A 25,605-nucleotide genomic window follows, 5' to 3' on the forward strand; every position below is an offset into this window, starting at 1 on the left:
TCACGTACAGAAATCAGATCATTGGTATTATGATGTCATTCTGCAATTTGTCATTTGTTCCTTCTTGCCTAGGGACGTGGTGGCTCAGTGGGTTAGGACACTGAGCTTGTCGATCAGAAGGTCGGCAGTTTGGCGGGTCGAATCCCAAGTGCCGCGTAACAGAGTGAGCGCCTGTTACTCGTCCCAGCTTCTGCCAACCTAGCAGTTCGAAAGCACGTAAAAATGCAAGTAGAAAAATAGGGACCACTACGGTGGGAAGGTAACAGCGTTCCGTGCACCTTTGGCGTCTAGTCATGCCAACCACATGACCACGGAGATGTCCTCGGACAAGCGCTGGCTCTTCGGCTTTGAAACGGAGATGAGCACCGGCCCCTAGAGTTGGAAACGACTAGCACGCATGTGCGGGGGAACCTTTACCTTTACCTTTACCTTCTTGCCTGTCTCCCCCACCCGGAACAGCCAGGAATATACAACTAATATCTCTACTCAAATACTTGGGACAGCTTTTACTTATTTTATGAATGCAAGCAAGCATTGCCTTTAAATCCCATTGGTTTCAGTAAGTGATAGATAAAACATGCTTATCATTGAAAAGATCACTGAAATCAGTGATACTTAACAAGTGTTTAACTTTAGCTGGAGCATGAGGGGAGATTTACAAAATGTCCAAAAGGGATTCAGATTCAATCTCTTTTATTGACCTGCACGATACACTATAAATATTTATCTCCAGGAAAAGAGCATGTTTTAAATCAATGGTTTTATAATAATGTGTGGGTGGAATTTCAGAACTAATAATATCTAATCTTTGTTTTGAAGATTGAAATATTCAGCAACTTTGAGCCCTGCAAGGACAAATCTCTCTTTGGAAGATTGCTCAATTCAAATCCAGTTAAAGATTTAAAAAAAAGAGCCTAGGCCTTGATGCTACCCATCAATGGTTTGGATGGCAGTCTAAAAAAAAAAATCATATGTCACCTCAACCAATTTTAACTAGTTTTTTTTTCATCCTTCTATAGTGCAACATCTGTACACTCATGCAACACTCAGTGCATTCTTTATATTGTTTGCACTGTGCAAACAAATAATTGTTCCCTGGAACTATTTCTTCCTGTACATATTTTTTTTTCTAGACCTCTTTTATGGGGTTTTTTTATGACTGTTTCCAGTTTGGTTTCTGTGAGAAAAAAAGTACAGACTATTAGAAAAAATATATAAACTCAAGTGGCTAGTATGAATGTCTTTATACAAACCCATCATACAATCATATTGTAAATACGGTTTGGGTTGTTTTACCTTTTCTGTACTGGTAACATCCAAAGATGCCAGAAGCCACAGCACTATCCTTCTAAATTTGTCCCACTCCAGAATTAATTTGTGTCAATTATCAAAAGCTCGAAAAGATACAGAGAAAGATAGAGAAATAAGGGGGGGGGCAGAGCCAAACAGGTGTATAGAAGTTTAGTATATCTATTTTGTTTGAAAATCTCCATTCCCCCCACCCCCCCAAAAAAGCATTTTGAAAGTTGACACATTCCAGTGTTTCCCTACTAAATATTGATTATAGGAAGAGGGGACGTGGAAGCTAAGTACCAGAATCAGGCAGCTTGTGGATGATGGGCTGTCCAGTTGTGCTTAGAGATGCAATTTAATCTAGTTGGGGTACAGAGGTTTCAAAGCACTTGGCTGAAAAATATTATCTTGACTTGCTTCTCTTTAGATTAAACAGGTAAAGCTTACTGCAATTAGCATAAAGTCTGCAACAGACAACCCCAAAGAATATGTGAGCTGAGGAGGGCAGAAGCTTGGCAGAACTTGGAACAAATAGTGTTGATGAAAGCACAGCAACTGAATCTCTATCTATCTGTCTGTCTATCTATCTATATGTTTGTGTGTCTATCTATCTGTCTTTCTATCTATCTCTATCTCTATCTGTCTGTCTGTCTATCTGTCTTTCTATATCTATCTATCTATCTATCTATCTATCTATCTATCTATATCTATCTACGTATCTATAGCTATCTATAGCTATATCTATATTTATCTATCTATAGCTATATCTACGTATATAGATATCTTTCTATCTCTATCTTTATATCTATATATGCTAATTAACATATTTTATTATTAAATGCACAAATGCACAAAGTCATAATTAAGTAAGATTACCATAAATGGATGGCCCAGCCAGTTTTTATTATCTGCTGGTTGCACAGCCCGTATCTAAGTGCCAGAATCCATATGAGCAGTTCATCTTTTTCTTCACTGCAGTGTGCTTGTAATCCCATGGTTGATTTGGTTGAAGCTGACAGCCAAGAAGGAACAGGCTGCCTTTGGACAGTGTTCTGTTTGGGCGGGAGGAGGGTTGAATGATGCAGACTGATCAAAACGATGCTGACTGGCCTTTGCTTCCTTTTCTGTTTTCTGATATATCTGCAGATGGAAAATGCCTCCAGTGCCCCAGCGTTCTTGTCAACCTTATCTGAAGGAGAAGATCTGATCTTTGGAACTCTCTATTCATTCTTTGGTAAGCTTGGGAGGAAGGGAAGCATTTTTGCAAAAAAAACACAAAAAACTATTTGGAGATTCTTTCACCTTGCTGGATGAGGCCAAGACCTGTATTACACTACATCTCCCACCCACACAAACACCCTTTTAAAGCAATTCAAATTAGTGATCACTGTGACAATAAACTCTATAGGTTCTTTATGGTACATGCTGGGCAAATTAGTATATTGTTGTGACTGTTCTAAATTTTCTTTCCATCAACTTCATTGCAAGCATTCTTTTTTATAAAAAAAATATTTGGGATTTTGGAACTTGCTTCAAGAAGCATCTTATTTTCTTGCAAGTACTTGGCTAGTTGGCATGTCTGGGAAATCAATCACAAGATTTTAAAATCTAGTGGGTCAAGGCAATGCTGCCTAAGAGAGCATCCAAAATTTTAATTTTTTTAAGAATTAAAATCCAGGCATCAGGTATTCAGTATTTTTTTTGTTATTAAAATTGTAATAAATGGATAGCAAGTTCCCTTCAGGCTATACATTTCAGTATACATCTCCATCTCAAGCAGAAACACATTGTTTGGGCGTGTATTCAACAAGCAGGTGACCTGAAAAGCTACCTTTTAGCTAGAATGAAACATGATTAGTATTTTTAAAGATAAAGCAGAAGTTGCTGAACAAGAGACTGGAAACCACTGTTACCATTTCCCTTCCTCAAATTTTAACTAGAACGTGCAAGAAACACAATTTTCAGGTACCATTATTGTGACAGAGGCAACATCTGTTCAGAAGTTTTTTGAGTACAAGTGAAAAATTAACTAAGGATGGTAGCGAGTTTAATTTCTTTTCTGAACCTACTTTATAATGTTATGATGTCTGTCTGTTAATGCTTAAGATACTTATGTTCCCTGGACCATCAGAGTTACTTCATTATGAATAGAATGTGTCTGCCAAGAATTGTATACTGCTGTCCTTTATAGTATTTCTACGGAAAATTTATTTTAGATACTTTCTGTGTTTAAAATAGAGAATAATATTTCCCTCCTTTGCTATGAAATGTTTTACATTACTTATAAGGAAAAAGGGCATTCTCTTGTCCTTTTTTAAAGAATATTTTTATTTATTACTTGTGACAGTGATCTATCTTCCAAATGGAGTGGGGAAATCTGGTTTCCCTTGCTACTCATCTCACATTACAGGCCAAGGATGTGATCTAAAATTTATTTCATTTTTATTGAGTTTAATTTCCCACTAGTTGCTAATGAGTTATGTTGGCTGTTGGGCCCTTGCCTGTCCCACATGTCATGTTTCAAGGGAAACAGAAAATAAAAACTTTGTCCTGAAAGATAGCTGGTAGTATTAACAATAATTACCAGGCAGTTCCAGAAAGGTGGGACTAAGGGGAATATAGTCAAAGAATATCTAGAAAAGAAGATTGAGACCTCTAGTCCAGCGTTTCCCAACCTTAGGAACTTGAAGATGCATGGACTTCAACTCCCAGAATTCCCCAGCCAGCTGGCTGGGGAATTCTGGGAGTTGAAGTCCACGCATCTTCAAGTTCCTAAGGTTGGGAAACGCTGCTCTAGTCTTTCCCTCGATAGACTCAGAGTATAATCATTTATAATCATCTAAATGATGCAATAATGGTTTTTTTTCTTTTTTAAAATTCACAAGTGTGAGTGTAGCACATTCTTAAAGCAACTGCATTTTTCTGAGCTAGTCTGGAAAAAAAGCATCCACTTTTTAAATCTACTTATTAAAGCAGCCATATCTTTTTTCCCCAGGCTCCTTAAGCATTTTCTTCCAACTCTTTTTTTTTCAGCATTGACAAACTTAATTCTTATGTGTTTAACATATTTATGGATTGCTTTTTAATCCTACTCATCCACATACCAGCAGATCTAGCATCAGCACAAAGCATCCTCAGGCAACTAGCAGGCTTCATCATAAATAAATTGTTCCAGGTTTTTCTTTGAACAATGTTTGCCCAGTGACTTGATCAGCAACAGGCAGGTAGCCTGTCCCAGTGCAGTCTGATGGATTTGACACATTTCCCTACAATTAAAAAAAACCTGTGGATTTCTGAGAACATTTGAGCTAGCCTTCTTTTTCTCCTTGTTATGCTTGTTTTCGATATACCCTGCAAATTCCCCACCTAATGTAGAAAAATAATCACTATTCAGTTCTGCAAACTGCAGATAAGTCGATTAGTAGGCATTCCTCCTTCTGAAAAAAAAAACAGTTCTCAGCAACCATGGTTACAATGAAAAATGGGGCAAATCCATTGCATCCAGTTAGAACTGGACAAATATAATAGCATTTCAATGCACCCAAACCCAGCCTTCTGCCTTCCCATGGACTTCTCTATTTTAGCCTTCCAGAAGCAGCAGTAGAAATTAATCAGTGTCAGTCCTGTCTGCTTCTTGGAGATGCTTAATGATGCACTGAAAAAGGGATCACTGCTGTCAGAGTGAAAAAGGATTGATGGTCCCTTGGCAAAAATGACTTCTGAAATGAAGGGATCAACTGGGAGTCTGATCAAGCAAGCAATCCAGATCTCAGGGCACAAGTCAACCAGGCCTTAGATTTCTAGAATCAATATCTAGCATGGAAATATGTGGAAATATTTAATGAGGTATGCCATAAAGGTTATTAAGGACACCCATCTTCAAAAAGATGTTGCTCTGGATGATGATGATAATAATGGCTATTTTTATCTCACCTTCATGTAGAACATCTTGGGAACAAATCTCTTTGTACTCATAACCAGACCACTCTGATCAGGATCAGGTTATCTGTTCAATTTCTGTCTTGATTTTAAGGAATTCTATATTCATATTCGGTAGCTGAATTCTGCAGTCTGCATACATTAATAAAATTGATGATATTTGCACAGCTTTCTTTTTTGGCCTCATTTTGTATGTAATATATTACTATTCCATACTTTCTAGCTGACGCAATTGTATGCATGATATTGTAGATATAACCTTTCCATCCATTCCAAAGAGATGATTTTCCCTCCTTTTTTTCATCATTGCTGAGCAGTCTTTAATCTCAAATTTAAATTCTCAAGTTCTGCCATTTGTAAACTCGTGCATCTATACTCCTAGTAAGGGTAGTGCATGGTTTCCCAACCTTGGCAACCTTCAAGACACGTGGATTTCAACTCTCAGAATTCCCAGCCAGCATGTCTGACTGGAGAATTCTGGAAATTGAAGTCCACATGTCTTAAACTTGCTAAGGTTGGGGAACCCTGGTGTAGTGGGATTTGATGTATAGGACTCAATTCAATATTACCAAAGAAGCATATGTTTCTCAGTGCTCCTGAAAGAAACAGATAGCAAGCTAGCTTGAGAAATTTGCACTGCATATAGCTCTTATTGCTTTTAATTCCACCCCTATACCTCTTAACACCTCCAGCTCACTCAGCCTAATCAATCCTGGAAATTCTCAGTACCTCCGAGCATTTATGATGGAGAATCTCAAGTGTATATTCAATAAGGTTTCAAAATGTTTTTCAAAAGTGTTCCACAAATGTGCCCTAAATAGCTATCACTTTTTGGCCAAAAATAGAACTGTCTGCCATTCTGCTACCAAGTTAGAATTAGAATGTGACTTTGAATATATTGTGCTAACTGGTTGGGGAAAAAATGGTTCCGAAGAAGAACGTTTCTCCAACAGTCCTTGTAGTTTGTTTATTCTCCATTCCCTCAAATAACTTTCTTTCTGATGACCTGCATTAATTTGTCATTGACCACCAAATCAGCCTTTAGCAATCATCTTGACACTGTGAGCCTGACTGACAACATCCTTGCAGCACCAGTCCATGTTTTTAGTTTATTCAGAAATCAGCCTCAACAAAAGACTGGTTTCCTCCAGGGAACAGTTTGAGTAGCAGGCAGATATTATACTTTGCCTGCTTTACACTGTAAGAAAAGAGGAATGGACAACCTTGTTCTTGAAAGACACTCAGGGCATAAACACTTGATTTCATAGGACTTAAAGATGAAGGATGTCAACATGCTCATATAATGTGGACTCTGAAACCAAAGTCCATTAACTGTGTGACAAATATGTTGATTACTGTAACACAACCTTCCAGCTGTATTAGGTTCCCAAATTCCTGGCCATGAGTTGGAGCAGGGGTCCCCAACCCCCAATTTGTGGACCGGCACCAGTCTGCAGCATGCCTGCAACTGCTCCACGTAAACAAACAAAGCCCCAACTGAGGGATGCAGGCAGCATGCAAAACCACATCCCCTCTGGTCCACAGAAAAACATTTCTCCACGGAACCGGTCCCTGGTGCCCAAAAAAGTTGGGGGCCACTGAGTTGGAGGATGTGAGATCAGAGAAGGCAGGTGGCATCTCTTCAGATTTGCAGATGGGCATAGTGGATATCTCAGCTGAAGTTTGTAAATATTGAATTCCAATGACTACATGGAATGGCAGTTCTATGGACAGATGATCTTAAAATACAAGTGATCCTTGCTTTATAACAGTTCATTTAGTGACTGTTCAAAGTTACAATGGCACTGAAAAATGTGACTTATGACAGTTTTTCATAGTTATGACCTTTGCAGCAACCCCATGATCATGTGATCAACTGGTTCATATTTATGATGATTGCAGTGTCTCCGGTTCATGTGATTCCCTTTTGCAACCTTCTGACAAAAAAAGTCAATGTGGAAACCAGCTTCACTTAACAACCAGGTTACTAACTGATCAACTGCAGTGATTCACTTAACTGTGGCAAGAAAAGTCATAAAATGGGGGCAAAACTCACTTAACAAATGTCTCACTTAGCAACAGAAATTTTGGGCTCAATTGTAGTTGTAAGTGGAGGACTACCTGTGTTGAGTGATTTTGGTAAGACTGTATTCAGCTCTATAAGACTGAAGAAATGTTGAAGGGACTCTGCTCCAGACATCCAACAGACATATTGGGCTTTCTGAAAAAGTCTGAGAAAGAAGGTCCTGACAGTCCAAGCTATTGTACCTTCTGGACATCCACAGGACTTCATCTTCTCCCCAGGTTTACTTCTCCATCTCTAGCTGCTGTCGTCAGAGAATGGGAAAACTGTGGCTTTTTGATGTCGCAGAACTATGGCTGCCAGCATCCTCAGCCAGAATATCAAATAGCTGAAAGTTAATTTGGGCAACCTTTGGAAGCCACTGTCAATGTCTCTTGTCCAGTTTTCCCATCAACATTATTAACCTACTTGCAGCTCATCCAGGATAATGTGACTGTTATACCTGGGCTGTAAAACTCTGGAGGAGATGTCTATGGAGATTCTCAATGATCCAGGTCATAATTGTCCTAAAAGTGTTTTTCCAAAAGGCAATTGGACTTTCTTGTTTTTTTCCTTGAAAACATTTCAATTCTCATCCAAGAAGCTTCTTCCGTTCTTTTTTTTTTTTTAATAAAAAAAGTTTCTTCGATTAGAAGCAAAACGTTTTCAAGGGGGAAAAAACAGGAAAGTCCAGTTGCCTTTTGGAAAAGCACTTTTGGGACATCTGAAGGAGATGGGAGAAAAGAGATATATTGAGTGGGTATCTTGCTTTATGCAAACCCAGGTATGGTAGAACTATAGGATATCTACTTATCAAAACTCAGCACTCTTTGTATTAGACTTTAATAAAGTTCTAAGTAAATGAATAAGGAATTAGTGTGTCCAAAAATGAAGAAGAAGAAACATGAATATGCAGATCCCATTTTTTCCCCCCACAGAAGTGATTTATACTCAGATCTCCAATGCATGTTGAGTAAGAATGAGCACCAAAGGATTTGGGCTAAGATAAAATCACTAGATCAGCTATATTCCATCTCCAGCATGTTACTGTTATCATAATATTTAATTTGCAACCCAATCTATCAGGCAGTCATTCCAAATGCCCCAAAACGGTCCCTGGAGTAATCAGGCCTCCTTTGTGAGTTATGTAGGAAAACGCTTTTTAAATGAAATTAGCCTGACTTAATGGAAAAAGAAAATCCTAGGCATTAAATTTTAATTATCAGTGTTGTCTCAACTGTGGTCAAACAAAAGACAACTTGTCTCTGTAGCTTCACTTGCATAATATTTTTTCCCTCTCTTTCACTTGTTTTGGCACGCCATATATTATTGTATAAATAATTCTATAGGAGAGAGAGAGAGAGAGAAATCTTATAATTTATCTCAAACCAGTAGAATAAATCTCTGCCAGAAATGGTTGCAAATGGTTGTTTAATTAGAACGAAGCTTGCAATCAAAACCACTCAAAATAAACACTATTCTTTTTCAGCATATTTCAGTGAGGCACTGATTCTTAACAAACGTTAACTGGATTCTACTTGAGAAATGTTGTGATTAATATAGTTTTGGCCAAAGGACCAAGTAAGACAAACTTTTATAATTAACAGCTGTCTTATCCACATTTTATGGGACTTTTAAGTGCAACAGAAATGAAGGCACCAGGCTGAGAAAGGATAAAATATGGAAACGGAGAGTTAAGCTAAGTTGCAATTGCCATATATCAAAAAGCTTGGGAAATTCTATAGGATCAATTAGGAGAAGAACATTGCTGGTTGATTGCACAGATAGCCTTTGTGAAACATTGACCCAGATCCTATAACAAACTTAACTATTTTAAGTAAGGAGGAGGTAATATATTGTGGGATCTCCATAAATGAGTTCATTAACTTCATCAACTAATCTCCAGGAGATTAAATTTAATCCAAGAGAAACTGAATCATCTACAGCAGTGTTTCTCAATCTTGGCAACTTTAAGATGTGTAGACTTCAACTCCCAGAATTCCCCAGCCAGCCATGCTGGCCTGGGAGTTGAATTCTACACAGCTTAAAGTTGCCAAGTTTGAGAAAAACTGATTTACAGGATTAAATTAATTCTACCCAAACAGTTGTGTGGTGGGAATATTTAATTTGTCTGCATATTTAGTCATCCAAGAAAAAATACTGGAGAGAAAGAGTGGCTGAAAAAGTAAGACCTTCCACTTTACAACTCAGTATCAAGTCCTTGCAATACTGAACATATGTTTTTAATACTGACTGGCTCCATTGTCCAAGTCAGCCCTGTTGCTGTCTGCCTCCTATGTCCTGAAGCCTCATCTAACTGTCCTGATTCATAGTTTTAAGGGTTATCAGAGAAAGTAAATGGGAGCTCTAGAATCCCAAAGATGTAGATTATAATTCAGCAATGATTGTGTATTGCTAAAACTGGTAGTAAGGATATTTGACTGGGTTAGTAATTGGAGGAAACATATTGTGTGAACAAAGCCATATTCTTGCAAAGAAAGAAACAAAAGAAGATTCAGGCTATAAAGCAATTGTCCCCATCTAATGCCTTTCAGATACATTGGGATTACATCTCTCCAAATTCCAAGCCAACATAGCCTGGAATATATCAGGTCAGGAAGGAGTGCCCTAAATATGTATAAACTTCACTATAATTTATCATGACTATATAATGATTACAATTAGATGTTATTGCAGATAACGTTCTTAACGCAACTCATAACAGTTTATAAATAAAGTAGCTGAATGTGTCATCTTCTTTTTCCAGATTCTAAATCATCATTTTGATTTGCTTTCAGGTGTAGTGTCTCTCTTTGGAAATTCACTTCTCCTATGGGTTGCCTACCGGAAAAGAGCCCTTCTGAAACCTGCGGAATTCTTTATCGTGAATCTTGCCATCAGTGACATAGGCATGACTTTGATCCTTTTTCCACTGTCCACACCTTCCTTCTTTGCACACAGGTAGCTCCGTCCATTCAGCCATTTAATTAATACAATTGGATTTCTTTCTTTCCTTCAGAAGAGAGTGAAGAGACTGGACAGCCACTTGTCTGAAATGGTATAGGGTTTCCTGCCTGAGCAGGGGGTTTGGACTAGATGACCTCCAAGGTCCCTTCCAACTTTTTATTATTATTATTATTATTATTATTATTATTATTATTATTATTATTATTATTATTATTATTATTATTTAAGATCAGGTTGGCTTCCATTGACTCGGTTTTCTTCTTGGTACAGCTTTTGTTTAGCTTCAGTAGTGTGGTAATCAAGAGTTAACGTAGGTGTGCTATTTTGAAGCTCCCAACAATGTTTCCATGCTTTTAAAAAAAATCAGATAGAAGGGAAAAACAGATTAGATCCAGAGCAGAGAATGATGGAGTTCAGCTATTTCCTCCATGAACTCTGCTCCTCATTTTCAAACTGTTTAACAATATGGGATAAAATAAAGGACTTTGGCTCCTTCAGAATAATGGGAAATGTAGTCACTATGTATCTGGAGAGTTGTCCCAAAGGTGCTTTTTCAAGAGGCAACTGAACTTTCTTGTTTTTCTTTGAAGATGTTTCGCTTCTCATCCAAGAAGCTTCTTCAGCTCTGACTGGATGGTGGGGAAAACCCCCAAGATGGTGAAAAAACAACCCAAGAAAGTTCAGTTGCCTCTTGAATAACCACTTTTGAGACATGACCTGGAAGACTGAGAATCTCTCTGAATATCTGGAGAATATCTCCAACTTAGGAGAAACTGACTTGGTCAAATGATTTTCAAGCAGATGTTACCAAGCCAAGCTGGTATCATGGAGAAATTTATATACTTATGAAACATTTAAAGTTTCCAAATCTTGAAATTTTTAAATGGTACAGAAAGAGCAACAGAAATAATAAAGCCAATGCAATAATAAATATGCAAGAGGGATAAAGTTGGAATTAAATACTGCATTAACACTTTCACATCAACTTACCTGACAGTGATAATTCCCACCAGTTGGGCCTCAAAGATGTTCTAGAAGCTTCCCCTCCCCCCTGTTTCTATGCCAAGTTGAGTAGTGACAGAGGTTAGCAAGCATATTAGCCAGTGGTGGGATTCAAATATGTGAACAACCGGTTCTCTGTGTGGATGCCACTTCCGGAAGTCCATTCTGGGCCTGGGCAACAAAAAATTAGCTACCAGTTCTGCCAAAGTGGTGCGAACCGGCTGAATCCCACCACTGATCTTAGCAGGTAGCATATTAATTTTTTTCATTTTCCCCCCAAAAGAAATATTTTAAAAGTACCCTCCCTTAGAGAGGAAAACTTTACTTTTCTTAGATGCTAAAACACACCTCTTTCCAATTAGAATACTGGAGACCTAATTTCTCCTGGTTTATTTTCCTATTATCTCTTTTTTCTAGGTGGCTGTTCAACCATGCCATGTGTACCTTCTACGCTTTCTGTGGAGTTCTGTTTGGTCTGTGCAGCCTAACCAGCCTGACTGCACTGAGCACAGTTTGCTGCATGAAGGTCTGTTATCCAGCTTATGGTAGGTGGGACATACATCTTAAATGCCCTTCTCTTGTTAACTGTCTTACTCTGAGTCCTGTTCATCTTGACCCTTGTTCCATCATCCCAGGTCTTTCCCAGGATCCTACAGTCATGGCAATATCTCCCCTTGGAGATCTTTCCATTAGACAGTCTGTTTGTCAAGCCTTTGAATTAGCAATAATTAGCATAAAAAAGAAGAAAACCAGTAGCTTCCAATTTTCCCTTTTCATGTGTATATGTAGATTAGACCTCTGGTTCTTTTGCATTTAAGGTTCTAAAGCAGACATGTCAAACACAAGGCCCGGGGGCTGGATTTGGCCCCCAAAATGGTTTCATGTGGTCCGCAAAGCCATCCTGGAAACAGTGAGGGAACAGACCCCACTGCCTTGGCCCTGGCCCAGAGACCCTCCTTCTGCCAGAGACCCTCAGATCTGTCCCACTCCTGCCCAGGCCCCCATAGGCACCCTTGATGCGAACGATTTAGAGCTGGCCATGCCCACCCAGTAGGCCATACACACTCTAGCCATGCCCACCCAGTAGGCCACGCCCACCCAGGCCACACCCACCCGGCCCCTTGAGGGCAACCGCAATGCTGATGCGGCTCTCCATGAAATTGAGTTTGACACCCCTGTTCTAAAGGATTGGCATTAAAGTTCTAAGGATCTGATGGAAGAGGCAACTTATTTTTCACCCCAGCCAATTTCTGGGATATCTTATATCTTTTTCTTCTCTTCCGTCATCCTCAATCTCTTTCCAGCATCCAGATTAAAAGCAATTGCTTGTTACATCACTAGAAGAAAATGTTTCATGTTTATGATGATGAAGCAAAAATCCAAAATTGCTCATATGAAAAAATATTTTGACAGGAGAATTGCAGAATCTAAAAACTTAAAGAATTCTCTTGGCAAGGGTGACTCAGTGCTAATTTCTCTGAACAGCAATTCAGTAGAAAAATTGGCCCATGCTAATAGTTTTCATCAATATAGCTCATCTCACATTATTTACCAACCAGAAAGAGCTGTGCCAATCGCTGAAAGGGAAGAAAAAAAATTCAAAATGTACCTGGAATCCTTGTATCCCTTGGCAAGACTTAATGCACATATTCTTTAGGTTAGACAAACTAAGCAGAATATATAATCTTTGGAATAAATGGATTGAAAGAAAAATATAACCCAAACAGAGAAAACTGGCTTAATTTGCAGTCAAATTCTGGGAATTATGTCCAATATATTTCTTCCAAATCAAGCTGGAACAAACAAGTCTTTAGTCAATAAATCCCTGTGTCAGCTGGCATCCATCCTATTCTACGTGTGATACAAGATTTGCTTATTCTCATTAATGTGCATCAATGTATTTTGGATATATTTGTAACAGGAATGGAAAACTTGATTGGATCAGAACACGTTCTGTTGACTGAGTTTAAATTGAAGAGATGACATGCTTTTATACAAATCATCACAAAACAGAAAAAGTTCTACATACAAAAACTGCAGAGAGGTGGATAAAATGCCAAAAGCAGCATTTTTGCACTTCAATCCAAGTTATGCCCCTTTTCTGTATGTGACATGGCAGCCCATTTACAAAAGTAATGGAGTTTTCAGCACAATGTCAATTGCCCTCTCCCAGTCAAAAACAGGGTAACTGATCCAGCGTTTTCTGTACAGCTAAATTAAATAATCTAAATGTAATGAATCTTGTATTTCTGTAGTCCTTGCTTGTGTTAAATAAAGTATTTAAAACTTTGCTGGACAAAAGTTATTGAAGGACCAAAAAAGCAAGCATGTTTGAAAGAAAAAAACCCTAGCAGGTGTTAATTGAATAGAATCGTACCAAAAGTTAAATAAATCATGGCTACATACATTATAAACCATCTCTCTCCTAGAAGAGGATGTCAACCTATTCTCCAAAGCACCTGAAGGCAGGACAAGAAGCAATGGATGGAAACTATCCAAGGAGGGAAGCAGCCTAGAACTAAGGAGAAACTTCCTAACAATGAGAATAATGAACAAGTGGAACAGCTTGGCTTCAGAAGTTGTGAATGCTCCAACACTGGAGGTTTTCAAGAAGTGATTGGACAGCCACTTGTCCAGAATTGTATAAGGTCTCCTGCCTGAGGAAGGGGTTGGATTAATGATTCTAAGGTCATTTCCAACTCTGTTATTCTGTTTCTTTTTAATAGTCCAGCTCTTAACATGGCTGGATCTGATTATTACTTAGTGGGAGATCAGCAAGAAACATCAGACTTTAAGCTAGTGTTGAAGAGTTTCCTGGGAGAAGTCAGCACTGAACCACCTGCAAATCTTTGCCAAGAAAATTGCATGGGATTCCAATCTGATTTGGGGGTGTTGATTTATGTATTTTGGAGTTCCTAGTGACTGATTTAATAAGATCATAAGGGGAAAAACTAAACGTATTGACTCATGGGTTATAAAGTAAATATGCTGAACAAGAATGAGCATCTTTCTTTCCTTCTCTCCAACCACTCATCCTTTTATTATTGTAGACCAGTCTTTCTGAGCCAACTGGAAAGATGCTGCAGACCTCATTAAAAATAATGTATCCCACTCACTATCAAACAATTAGGAAATATTGCGGAGGGGGGGGGAAGGTGAAACCAAATGTAGCCACAGAAGCACAATTCCTACAGCTAAATCCAGAAACCTATTAAGTGAAAATAGAGAAATGCTTGCATAACAAACATACTATATTGCTATTATGTCACTATTTATAATAATATACATCTTACTTTCTTTTTAAAAATCTATCATGAGGAACTTCATTTATGCAGTCAAGATGGCAGTTAAAGACCCATTCTTCCAAATGACAAAGTTGACTAGAAAAAATGGAGAAAAGCTAAAAACTAATTTTAGCTATTAACCAGCAGCCACCAAGCAGCCTTTCTCCCTTGTACAGTTTTGGTTTGTCTTCTAAGTACCGTGAAATAATTTTGTGGCCTCAATAGCTTATCTTTCTTCTAATGCACATTAGGTTTTCCCCATGAGGCAATGAATAAAGTCAGCACATCTCAAATTGCTTAGTTTCAAAGAAATGTTATTCTTACATATGTCTGAAGACTCAGACGGTGGATAGGGAGGGGGGGATTGGAGTTTTAAGTCTTTAAAGAATCAAAATGTTTAAAATTTAAGTAGGAGATGAAAAGGGGAAGAAAGGAATCTGGCATACACAAATTCTTACAAAACAGATTCCAATTTATAGAAGTTTGATTTTTGATATAATACAAAACCTCCACTTTTTTGTCACATTTTACATTTTAAAATGTAAATAAATTACTTTATTGCGATCATTAACCAGCACAACAGTTTTAAATAAATCTTCCACACATTTTTTAAAAAAAGAGATTTCTCAATTACAAATACAATCTAAAAGTAGATTTTCAATCTGAAGATGATAACCTTTTTTCTTAAAAATTAAATGATACAGCTGATATTGCCTCATAATTTCAATCAGTTCCTCAACTACTTTCAACATTTATTTTTGCTTCATATCCTCCAACTGTTTCAGCTTGGGATTTATACTTGATTAATTCTGCCACACTATAGATTGTTCCTTAATTATGAGCAATAAAGAGTATTGCTTGGGGGGGGGTGGAAGTAAGGAGAAAAAGAGAGATGACTGATTGTCTGACCATTTGCATGCATATGAAGGGAAACCTATCCAGTGTAAATTCTTCATGCCAACATGACCCAGTCCAGAAAGGATCTGTTAATATAAAGACTGCTCATGCATATAACCCTATAGGGACTAGTTCTGATATCCAGTGAATGTATAAGTGTCATGGTAGAGTTAATCTACCTTTCTCCCTAGATTTTCCCAAACATAGACACACACATCTGTGAGAGTCAATGAGTCAAAGCATCTGTCTACTAATGTGCACTTGACCAGCATGGTAGATTATAGTCAATTACCTTCAAAGAATGGCTGCAAGCTGCAGTGGATTTATTTGAGATATCAACAACAACAACAACACACCCTACACCTATTGCTTGTTTAAAGAAACAGTGTAGAACAATGAGTAATTCTGTAGGAAAGAATACAAAGGAACTTCAGTGCTCCTCAAACCCTCCAGAAAGTGTGTTATCCTAGTCTGTGTATATCTTACATGGGGTTAGGGTCAACAATTACTAGCATGCCTGTAGATCATTCATCTAATCTTGCACTCTTCTGATATATCTGACTACCACTGAAGATAGCTAAGGGAGTTGTGAAACAAGGTGAAATAGACTTGTTCCAAACTGGCAAAAGTATCAGTCTGCATACTTTCTGCCTATTTATGAAATTTATATGCAAAACACATTCTAGAAAAGCTGGATTGGAAGAAGATGAGCATGGATTTAAAACTGGAGGAAGAAACATCAATAATCTGTGCTATGCTGATAACACCAGTCTGATTGCTGAGAATGTAGATAATCTTCAAGGCTATAATGAAAATCAAAGAGTTTAGTGGGGGGGGGGGAAGAAATACGATTAAATATAAAGAAGGCTAAAGAAATGACAATAGTATACATCAACCATCCTCAGAACTGACAACAGACATTGAAATTGTGGATAGCTTTGCTTTTTAGGGTTGATCATCAACAGCAAAGTCAAGAAATATCTCTCACACTAGCACCTGGTAGGATTACAATGAGAGCCTTAAAACGATGGCTCTGTAACAAACAACAGAATTCAGCTATAGTTTTTCCTATGATATTCTATGAATGCAAGACCTAGACTTTGAAGAAACAGGACATGAGTGAAGTTTGGTGCTGGAGAAGCCATTTACCCTGGATAGCCAGTAAAACAAACTAATGAATCATTGAACAAATCAAGCCAGAATTCTCCTGGAAAACACTATTGATGAGGCTAGCTGTAATATTTTGGATATATCACCTAAAGATCCCCTAAAGAATCCATAATTCTTAGAAAAGCTAAAGAAAAGAAGAAGAAACAAGTTGCAATGTGGATGGATTCAATTACAACAGCAATCAATGCATCATTAAGAGATCTAAAAGGCCCACCTGAGGACAAATTATTCTGGTGAGAATCTATTCATATGATCACTACACTGACACTGACTTAATGGCACTTAATCAATGGGTGAAGTTGTAGATCAGGGGTGTCAAACTGCCGGCCCGTGGGCCAGACGTATCATCCCAAAACTGCACCCACCCCATTGCCTGCAAAGGAGAAAAAGCTCTGATACATTGTGCGACATCACATGACATCGCGAGTTTGACATGTCTGTTGCAGACCAATCATTTGGAAAGCACCAGATTGAGGAAGGCTGCTGAAAATGATATATCCTTTTTCCAATAAGATGGTTGAATTAAAGCTTTAAAAGTGTAACTAATTTATAGTTACAACCCCAATATACCATGTTAAAGATACCCAGGTCTTCATTAAGGCAAGAAGGAGAATGCCAGAAATTTAACAAACAAGTATTTATTCTGAGAATACAAATGTATTTATTTAATCAATTAAATTTGCTCAGGACTTCATTTGTACAATCTGTTAAGATACTGTAGGTTAATTTCAACCAGTTTGTTAACTGTATTTTGTAACCCCTTATTTGGTGACTTTATGATTAAGTATTTTGTACTAAACAAGGGGTTAATTTTCTTATCAAATTACAAAAGTCATAGGGACATGAACTGAAGAAGCTTCTTGGATGAGAAGTGAAACATTTTCAAGAAAAAAACCCAAGAAAGTCCAATTGCCTTTTGAAAAGCATCTTTGGGACAACTGGATGATTGAGAATCTCCATAGACAAAATGGTCATTGCTTAACTGGAGCTAGTCCACAGCACAAAACTATTACAAATCTTGCACTATTCAAAGATTACCAGATGCATTATAGAAAATATCTGTGGATATTGTAACGTGGATGTTAGAATGCTCCAAGAATCTTTCAAGTTTCTGATAAACAAGCTATGGTTCCATATGCTTATCCCTAATTGATTCCAAAGAACTTCTTTATTTCTGGCTAACAAGTCTAAAATAGGACAGAGTGAAACATTCCACTGTAGTAGGTAAATCAGCATTAATATGATATACGCTTGGCTTTGTAAAACAGGCACTGATGTGTCCATAAAATCACTCACCTTGAAGTAAATGGAAGTTACTTTTATATACAGAGAGAATACCGTCTTCAAATCCATTTTTTAAAATCAAACCTAACATTACAGATAATGCATCAAAAGGGATCTGAAAATACTGGCCAGTGCAGTTTGACATGCAAATATGCAATTTCGTGTTTAAGGGCCGTTGGTCAGAGTAGTTGCTACAGCTTTTTTGCAAGAAAGCAGAGGGACAACCGTGCATGCAAATAATGTTTTTAAAAATAATCTCCAGCAGTTTTTTTGGAAAAAAATCTCATTCAGGCATTATGTAAATCTCAAAACCTAAAAAGCTGAATCTTTTCCCTTGGTGGTTGGTATATTACTGTTCCCTAAGATCAAATTACCTGTGAAAAAAAAACTGAGAATAATCATAGTTATTCTAAATAATGACACTGGTCGTGAATGTAAAGGCTGAAATAGCTTCTAATAAAATAAGGCCAACAACAATCTTCCCCTTCAGGGACAGTGATCAAAAAAAGTAAAAACTGGTGTTCACAAGATTGCAATCAAAACCTTGACCTTTTTTTCACGCATTGTGATATTCCAATCTCATTGCTGTGGTTCTGATCACAGGGTTGATTCCTTCTCACTAGATACTTTTTCCTAATCAGTCATGTATTCCAAATTATAAAAATGCTTTCCAAGTTCAGAACCAAATGTACAATTTAATGTTATCCATTCAGTCATGTCCGACTCATGGCGATTCTATGGGTCAGGTCTCTTCACATCTTCCAATCTTGCATTACTTCTTTTTGAGTTTTTCTATGCTCTGTTTGGTGTCAGGTTTGATGGTGATGTACACATTATCATATGCAAATATTTCACAAACACTGTTCCCCTTTTAGGCAGCAGAAATATTGAGAGGTGGAGATTTTAACTTACTCTGAGCTTATTTGATTGTTTACTTGAAGATCTAGAAAACATTTTCAGTTTGAGGGTGTGTGGAAGATTACTTAAGCAGGGAAGCTGGGTAACGGCTCCCAGCTCCTCAGACAACCCGTCTCCAGCGCCTTCATTGGCTGCCTCTAGGGGGGCAATAGGTTGCTTCAAAACTATTGGCTGCCACCTAGAGGCCAGGATATAAATTGCTGCATTCGCAGCCCTGTTTCTCAGTTCAGTTCCTGCAACCAAATAAACAATGATCTTTGCTGAACTCACTTGCCTCGTCTCATCAATCAAGCAACGAACCCAGTATCTAACATCTACAGACCCCTCACATCCTGGACATAAACTGTTTCAACTTCCTCCCTCAAGACGACACTATAGGGAATTGCACACCAAAATGACTAGACATAAGAACAATCTTTTCACCCATGCCATCATTCTGCTTATCAACTAATTCCTTCAACATTGTCAAACTACTTAGTAAAGCTGTATTACTGTTATTCTCTTCATCTTTCCTATTACCTATCCTTATCTTCCTATGACTATAACTTTGTTGTGTGTATCTTACAATTTATATTGTTTTTAAACAATATAGGTTTGATTAAAAAAATGGATTTGAAGACGGTATTCTCTCCAGTTAAGCAACGACCATTTTGTCTATGGAGATTCTCAATCATCCAGTTGTCCCAAAGATGCTTTTCAAAAGGCAATTGGACTTTCTTGGTTTTTTTTCTTGAAAATGTTTCACTTCTCATCCAATGGGCCAGGCCCACCTGGCATATGATGATACATAAGTGGGTTTTGGGTTGCAGTTTGGGCACTCGGTCTCTAAAAGGTTCGCCATCACTGCTCTAACCCATCTCCTTCCCTCTTCCTTTAGGCAATAAATTTTCTCCACCGTATGCCGGGGTCTTGCTAGCCTGTGTCTGGATTTATGCATTCATCTTCGCAGCAGCTCCTCTGGCTGACTGGGGGAGTTATGGTCCAGAGCCTTACGGGACTGCTTGCTGCATCAAATGGAAAGCTTCAACCAGAGAAGCCAAACTCTACATCATGGCCCTCTTTGTCTTCTGTTACATCATTCCATGCTCTCTGATAATCATCTCCTACTCGCTCATCCTTTGGACTGTGAAAGTGTCCAGAAGAGCAGTGAAACAGCATATGTCACCCCAGAGCAAACACAACAGTGTCCACAGGCTAATTGTCAAGGTAAGGATTGAAGCACCATGTGGATAGGTTTCTGATACCCGTAGGGAGGCTGTATTTTTAGAAAAAAGATCTCTTAATTTTAGGCTTTGTATTCTCTGAGATGCTTTCCTGAAAGAAGAAAAATAAACCCAAATGGTACCTTAATTTACTGACAAAAACTGTCCCACCAATTGAAGGATGCTATATAAGCATCAAATGGTGGAAACAGCTGTGTTCAGTTTCTCAGTTCCAATTTGGGCTCTGGGCTTCTATAGCTAATCTGAAATACTGTATCTTAAAAAAAAATAGGCATCTATAACAGATGCAAAATACATAATTCACATTATTTGCAAAATGATGTCATGATGCATACACTTCCCTCTGCAAGGGACATCTGTACTTGCTTAGCCCAGTGTCTTTTTTCACTTGGGTTATTATGGATTTGTTATGCAGGGTTCAAGATATATATATATATATATATATATATATATATATATATATATATATATATATATATATATATATATATATATATATATATATATTGACTTTATACATTGCTATAAGTCGTGTTTTCCTTAAACATAATCTAAGCAATAATTGGCTGAGTTCCCATAGCATATTTAAATCATAAACCTTATTTTACAAACCACAGAACTTAGAGTCACAAAACATTCTGACCCAAAAGGAAACAAATTATTTTACAGGCAGTCCTCTACTTACAACCATTCATTTAGTGACCATTCAGAGTTTCAACAGCACTGAAAAAAGTGACTTGCAACCAGTCACGTAATATATTTATGATGGTTCCACTGTTCTGAGGACAGGTGATCACCGTCTGCAATATTGTCAACTAGCTTCCGACAAGCAAAATCAATAGGGGAAGCCAGATTTGCTTAACAACTGCAGAGATTCACTTAACATCCATGAAAAAAGTTCATAAAATGGGGCACAACTTGCTTAGCAATCACGTTGCTTAGCAAGGGAAATTCTAGTCCCAATTTTGGTTGTACAATAAGTCAAAGAATACCTTGTATGAATGTATGGTAAAGAAATTAAATAACATGCAACTGTAGAATTTTCTTATATTACTCCTTCAACACTATATCTTTAACTCAAAATCTGGCCCCAATGACATCATCTGTTTTTAAAAAAATGATGAAAAAAATTGTATAGGCCCTTTCAAAGTATCCAAGGAATGTCTTGATGATTTAAGAAGAGATGTTGGCCAAATGGCAAAAAGGAAATATGGCATTGAAAGTCAGCAAGCAAAAAAGAAGCAAAGCATTTAAGAGGCCTAGATACATTTATCACTCTTCAAGTGGCATAATGGCCTAGAGGTGGAGCTTTCGCCTCACAGTCAGCAGGCTGTGAGTTCAATCTTACATAGCAGCAGATATTTCACTCTCTGGGCACAAAGAGAAAATATCTGCTGTGAGCTACACATAGGTATCAGGAAGGGCATCCAGCCAGTAAATGCTCATCTCCATTCAGTTGCCTTGATTGCTTGCCAAAGCATCTTGAGAAATACAAAGCATAAGGAAATGTTGATGGCATGGTACAACGGATCTCCAAACTGCATATCTGTTTTGAACAGAGCTTATTCTTCACAAAGAAAACCACAACAGCAGCAAAAGTTATGTCCATGTTGCTACTGCTGGGTGTCTAAAGAGAGTCTACAGTGCAAGACTGCACATAAATGTCCCAAGAGGGATGCAAATGGAGGAAAACAGGAATGTGACAATCTGCTTAGAAATCAATTCTAAGTCATACAGCTGGGGTATCTATGCTCAGTGACATCCCTGCTGCTGGTCTAAATGCATCCACCGCCCTTTCTTGCCAATGATTTAATCTTCCAGAATCCCTGGGAATCCTCATATGAAGAATCTTCAATTTGGGGATTTTAAAAAAAAATTAGTTCCCCCACAAAAATGCCATTGGAAGATGGAGGTGGCATGATGAATCAGGCACAGCAGCAGGCAAGGATAAAACGAGAGAGAGTTCTATTACATCAGGATGATTTGCTCATTCATGTTGCACGGTTGCCTGTCATGATTTGACAACTTAATTTAACTGTGTACACACCTTACCCTCTTGATCGGCAAGCAGTATGTCAGCAGCATATCATAGCCTGCTTATCTAAAGAGAAGAGAAACTCTAGGGCTTGTTTATCATCTGGTTGAATGCACTAACCAATTCACCAGTTGAATTAATTAACTCATTAATTACAGGCTAATTAAATATACACACAAACAGCATATTATTCTGAGCTGGAGTAGATAGTTTCTCTCCAGAAATGCACTAGATATTTATCTTCTGGCAGCTAGATCTCTTGAGTACAGATTGATGCAACCATGATGCTATTCAGTTGCAACACATTGCTTAGCTCTGATGCCATCCTGCTTTTATAGGAGAGGCAACTGGAAACATTCGAAGGAGGCAATAACAACCACTTCTATACTGTTGCCAAAAAAATATGGATATCTCCATGTAGTCACCAGAAGTCAGTTTTAACTCCAGGGAGATTTTACCTTATCTTAAAAAAAAAATCTCATGCACAGGAAATGCAAGAAGCTATTTTTTTCACATTCAATATATTACCTGCAAAGGTAATGTCCATATACTTAGACCATACCAAGCTGAACAAGGGAGGGAGGGAGGGTCTGAAGTTGATAACCTTCCATTTTTGTCACAGAAAAGACTGTGTGGATACTAGAATTATTCCCCTTTGTCTGGAAAGGACTGAAGCAGACTAATATGGTTAGATGTATAGATGTATCTATACAACATACTTAATGGTCAAATCACTTTTTTTTCTAGAAAAGCCTGGGAAACAGAAACATTTAGGAAGATTGTCTATTTTTAAGGAACATCTCAGTACTCTCATTACACAACTGTACTCTATATTGTTTGAGGAAGTCCAGAGAATTAAATTCATTTAAAATCAATGCATATTTGTAGTAACTCTGACCCTAAGATATTCAATAGAGATTGTAAGACTTCTGCACTGGCATGACACAAAGCTCAACATTCAACTAGATTCTACTGTGTAAGCTTAATCAAAATTAAGAATGGCTGAGTCATGGATGGCTGAGTTATACAGCCACAAATCACATTAAGTCATTCCTTGGTTAACCATGATTTCCTGAATAAATTATAATTGGCTGGGTTTACATATCATATTAACCCAAACCAGTCAAGCCATTCTCTATCTTATTGCAATGTATGAATCTCCTTACAGAACCTTAAGATGAAGCAAAACGTGGAACATATTACCATTTTGATCTTGGTTGTTCCCTCTCTTTTCCAGCTCAGTATTTCTGTGTGCATTGGATTTTTGGCTGCTTGGACCCCCTATGCCATTGTTGCTATGTGGGCAGCATTTGGCGATGCCAGCAAAGTGCCAATCCTGGCCTTTGCCCTGTCTGCTGTCTTTGCCAAGTCCTCGGCCACCTACAACCCTCTGGTGTATCTGCTCTTCAAGCCCAACTTCCAGAAGTTCCTTTCTAAAGACCTCTCATTCTTCCGGGCAGTGTGTGCAGTCTGCTGTTGCAGCCGGTCCAGGGTCATCACCCTTCGATCCTTCCACACACCAGATGGCCAAGCTTCCATGAGATTCTCTGCTGCTTTCACTGACCACCGTGGATCCTGTAGGAATTGTTCTGATACTTTTGAATGCTTCAGCAATTATCCCCGGTGCTATAGGCTCACCCAGAAATCTGACACAGCTTCCAAGACTAACCCTCTCACAATTCTGAGAGATGGAAGAGCTTGCCGGCCAAGTTTTAAGCGAACTGTGCAAGTCATGGTGCTCATGACCAAGAAAAAGACTGGAATAGGGACTATGAATGTGGCAGGAGATGTTCTGCCCTCCAACATTGTGAGAGATCTTATGTAAGCATGGTAAGAGCAAAGGGTTCAAAGGCAGGGGTAGATCCTTTCTATCTAGTCCACCCACTATCTAAAGCTATCCAGATATTTGATTTATAATTTTCATCATGTCCAGTTAACATTGTAAAGCTGGGAAAAGTTTTTTTCTTCAAAAAAAATCTATCTAAAAATTCATCTTTTATCCTTACATGCCACTTCCCCCAAAGTATTCTTTGCCAACTATACAATTTTTTTTATGGATGTGATTTTGTATTAGCGATTTTGCATCTGTTAAAAAAAAAACAGTCAATAGTGCCAAGCCCCTAAACCAAACAAAACATAATCTAAAGCCCCTTCTGGCATTTGTGACATCGGAGTACCACAAACTGCGAAATGGCTCAAAAGCAGGTTTCTACCTGTTCAATCTGTACTGTACTGTGAGTTAGTTGTTTAGCTCAGCTTCAGTCAATCCATGTAGTTGATGCTGAAGGTAGAAATAATTAATTTGCACACATAACTGAAGTGCAAAAAGATTAATCCAATCAAAATAAATTGATAAGAGCTCAGGGACATAGGGCCACTTGCTTATCAGATCTACTGACAAACATACAAAGTAACTTGGATAAGTTTTACTTCTGTTGTTCAGTCAGGTGAGTTCTATGGGACCTGCAGTCATAGTCCTGATGTTTGCTGTAATACCTTAGCTAGATTTCCCTTTGGCCCATAATAGTTTTAATTCATGCTAACACAGAACCAAACCAGAGTGTTGACTCAGATATTATTCATTTAATTTCCTACATGTTTTATTTTCTCTATTTATCCCGGCCTTTAAGAATGATTATGACAGTTCATTAATGATAAAGAACACTGATTTCTCATAAAGTATTACATGGTAGAAAGCTAAGAAATCTAAGGTGCTATTACAATAGATGTTCCATCCTGTCCTCTATAGCTTAACATCAGTTGTGGAACTCAACAAATGAAAAGTTACCGTTTCCACAGTTATACCTGAGGGGTACTGACATCTTTCTACCTCATGAAAGAGGCTGAAGTTGAAGGAACATCCTAGAAAAAATGCAGTTCTTTAAGCAAGTGAGCATTCGATATTACTGCATCTGATTTAAATCCATCACCGTCTGAGAAAAGAACAACTACTCAAAACATAATGAAGAATTTTGACCAATGGTCATTTCATGCCCAAACATGGCATTGAAAATAATGGCCTCCAAGGACACAGCATTCTTTAACGATAAAATCTGGGTTTTACGATGAGCTCCCAAAGCATTTGGTCATCACTATAACAACAAGAAAAGGGAGGGATGTCCTTAGAATGGAGGGACTAGATGTAAAGATTTAAATAAAAAGTATTTCTCTCCATCTGAGAGGACAATCCCATCCCTTTCAGGTTGGCATATATTAAGAAAGCTAAGTGCCAGTGAAATACCAGGACTCTGTAATAAATAGCTTAAACTCACTAGAGCCTTTTAGGCAACGTTGCTCCAAAGAGACAATAAGCAAGCAGTGTTGTTGTGTCTGGTTAATTCCCTCCTATTTCTCAACCACCGCTTTCTAAAAGGTACAGCAGAACCAACATTTTTAATGGTTTATTTTAATAATGCAGAAAAAAAATCTTCCTTTGTTTTAAAAAAGTATATCTTAAATAAAGAGATTGCGGGTGGGGGAGGGTTTTAAAGCAATCTTTTAACATATTTAATAATTCTCCTCATAAGATAT

At 37.9% G+C, this 25,605-nt stretch overlaps 1 protein-coding gene and 1 long non-coding RNA gene across 2 annotated transcripts in view; both read left to right on the forward strand.

Moving 5' to 3' along the window:
• LOC310637163 overlaps positions 1-25,605 on the forward strand; it is a 554,476-nt gene that overhangs the window by 476,435 nt on the left and 52,436 nt on the right. The window lies entirely within an intron of this gene.
• Positions 2,440-23,899, forward strand: LOC310639394 (opsin-5-like; the record flags this gene model as incomplete). Its single annotated transcript, XM_083361058.1, has 5 exons — positions 2,440-2,527; positions 10,093-10,255; positions 11,681-11,808; positions 19,694-20,022; positions 23,312-23,899. The coding sequence occupies 5 exons, from the start codon at positions 2,440-2,442 to the stop codon at positions 23,897-23,899; spliced, it is 1,296 nt and encodes a 431-aa protein (XP_083217184.1).

Source organism: Vipera ursinii (genome assembly GCF_947247035.1).
Source record: "Vipera ursinii genome assembly, chromosome: 3".
Taxonomy (NCBI): Eukaryota; Metazoa; Chordata; class Lepidosauria; order Squamata; family Viperidae; genus Vipera; species Vipera ursinii.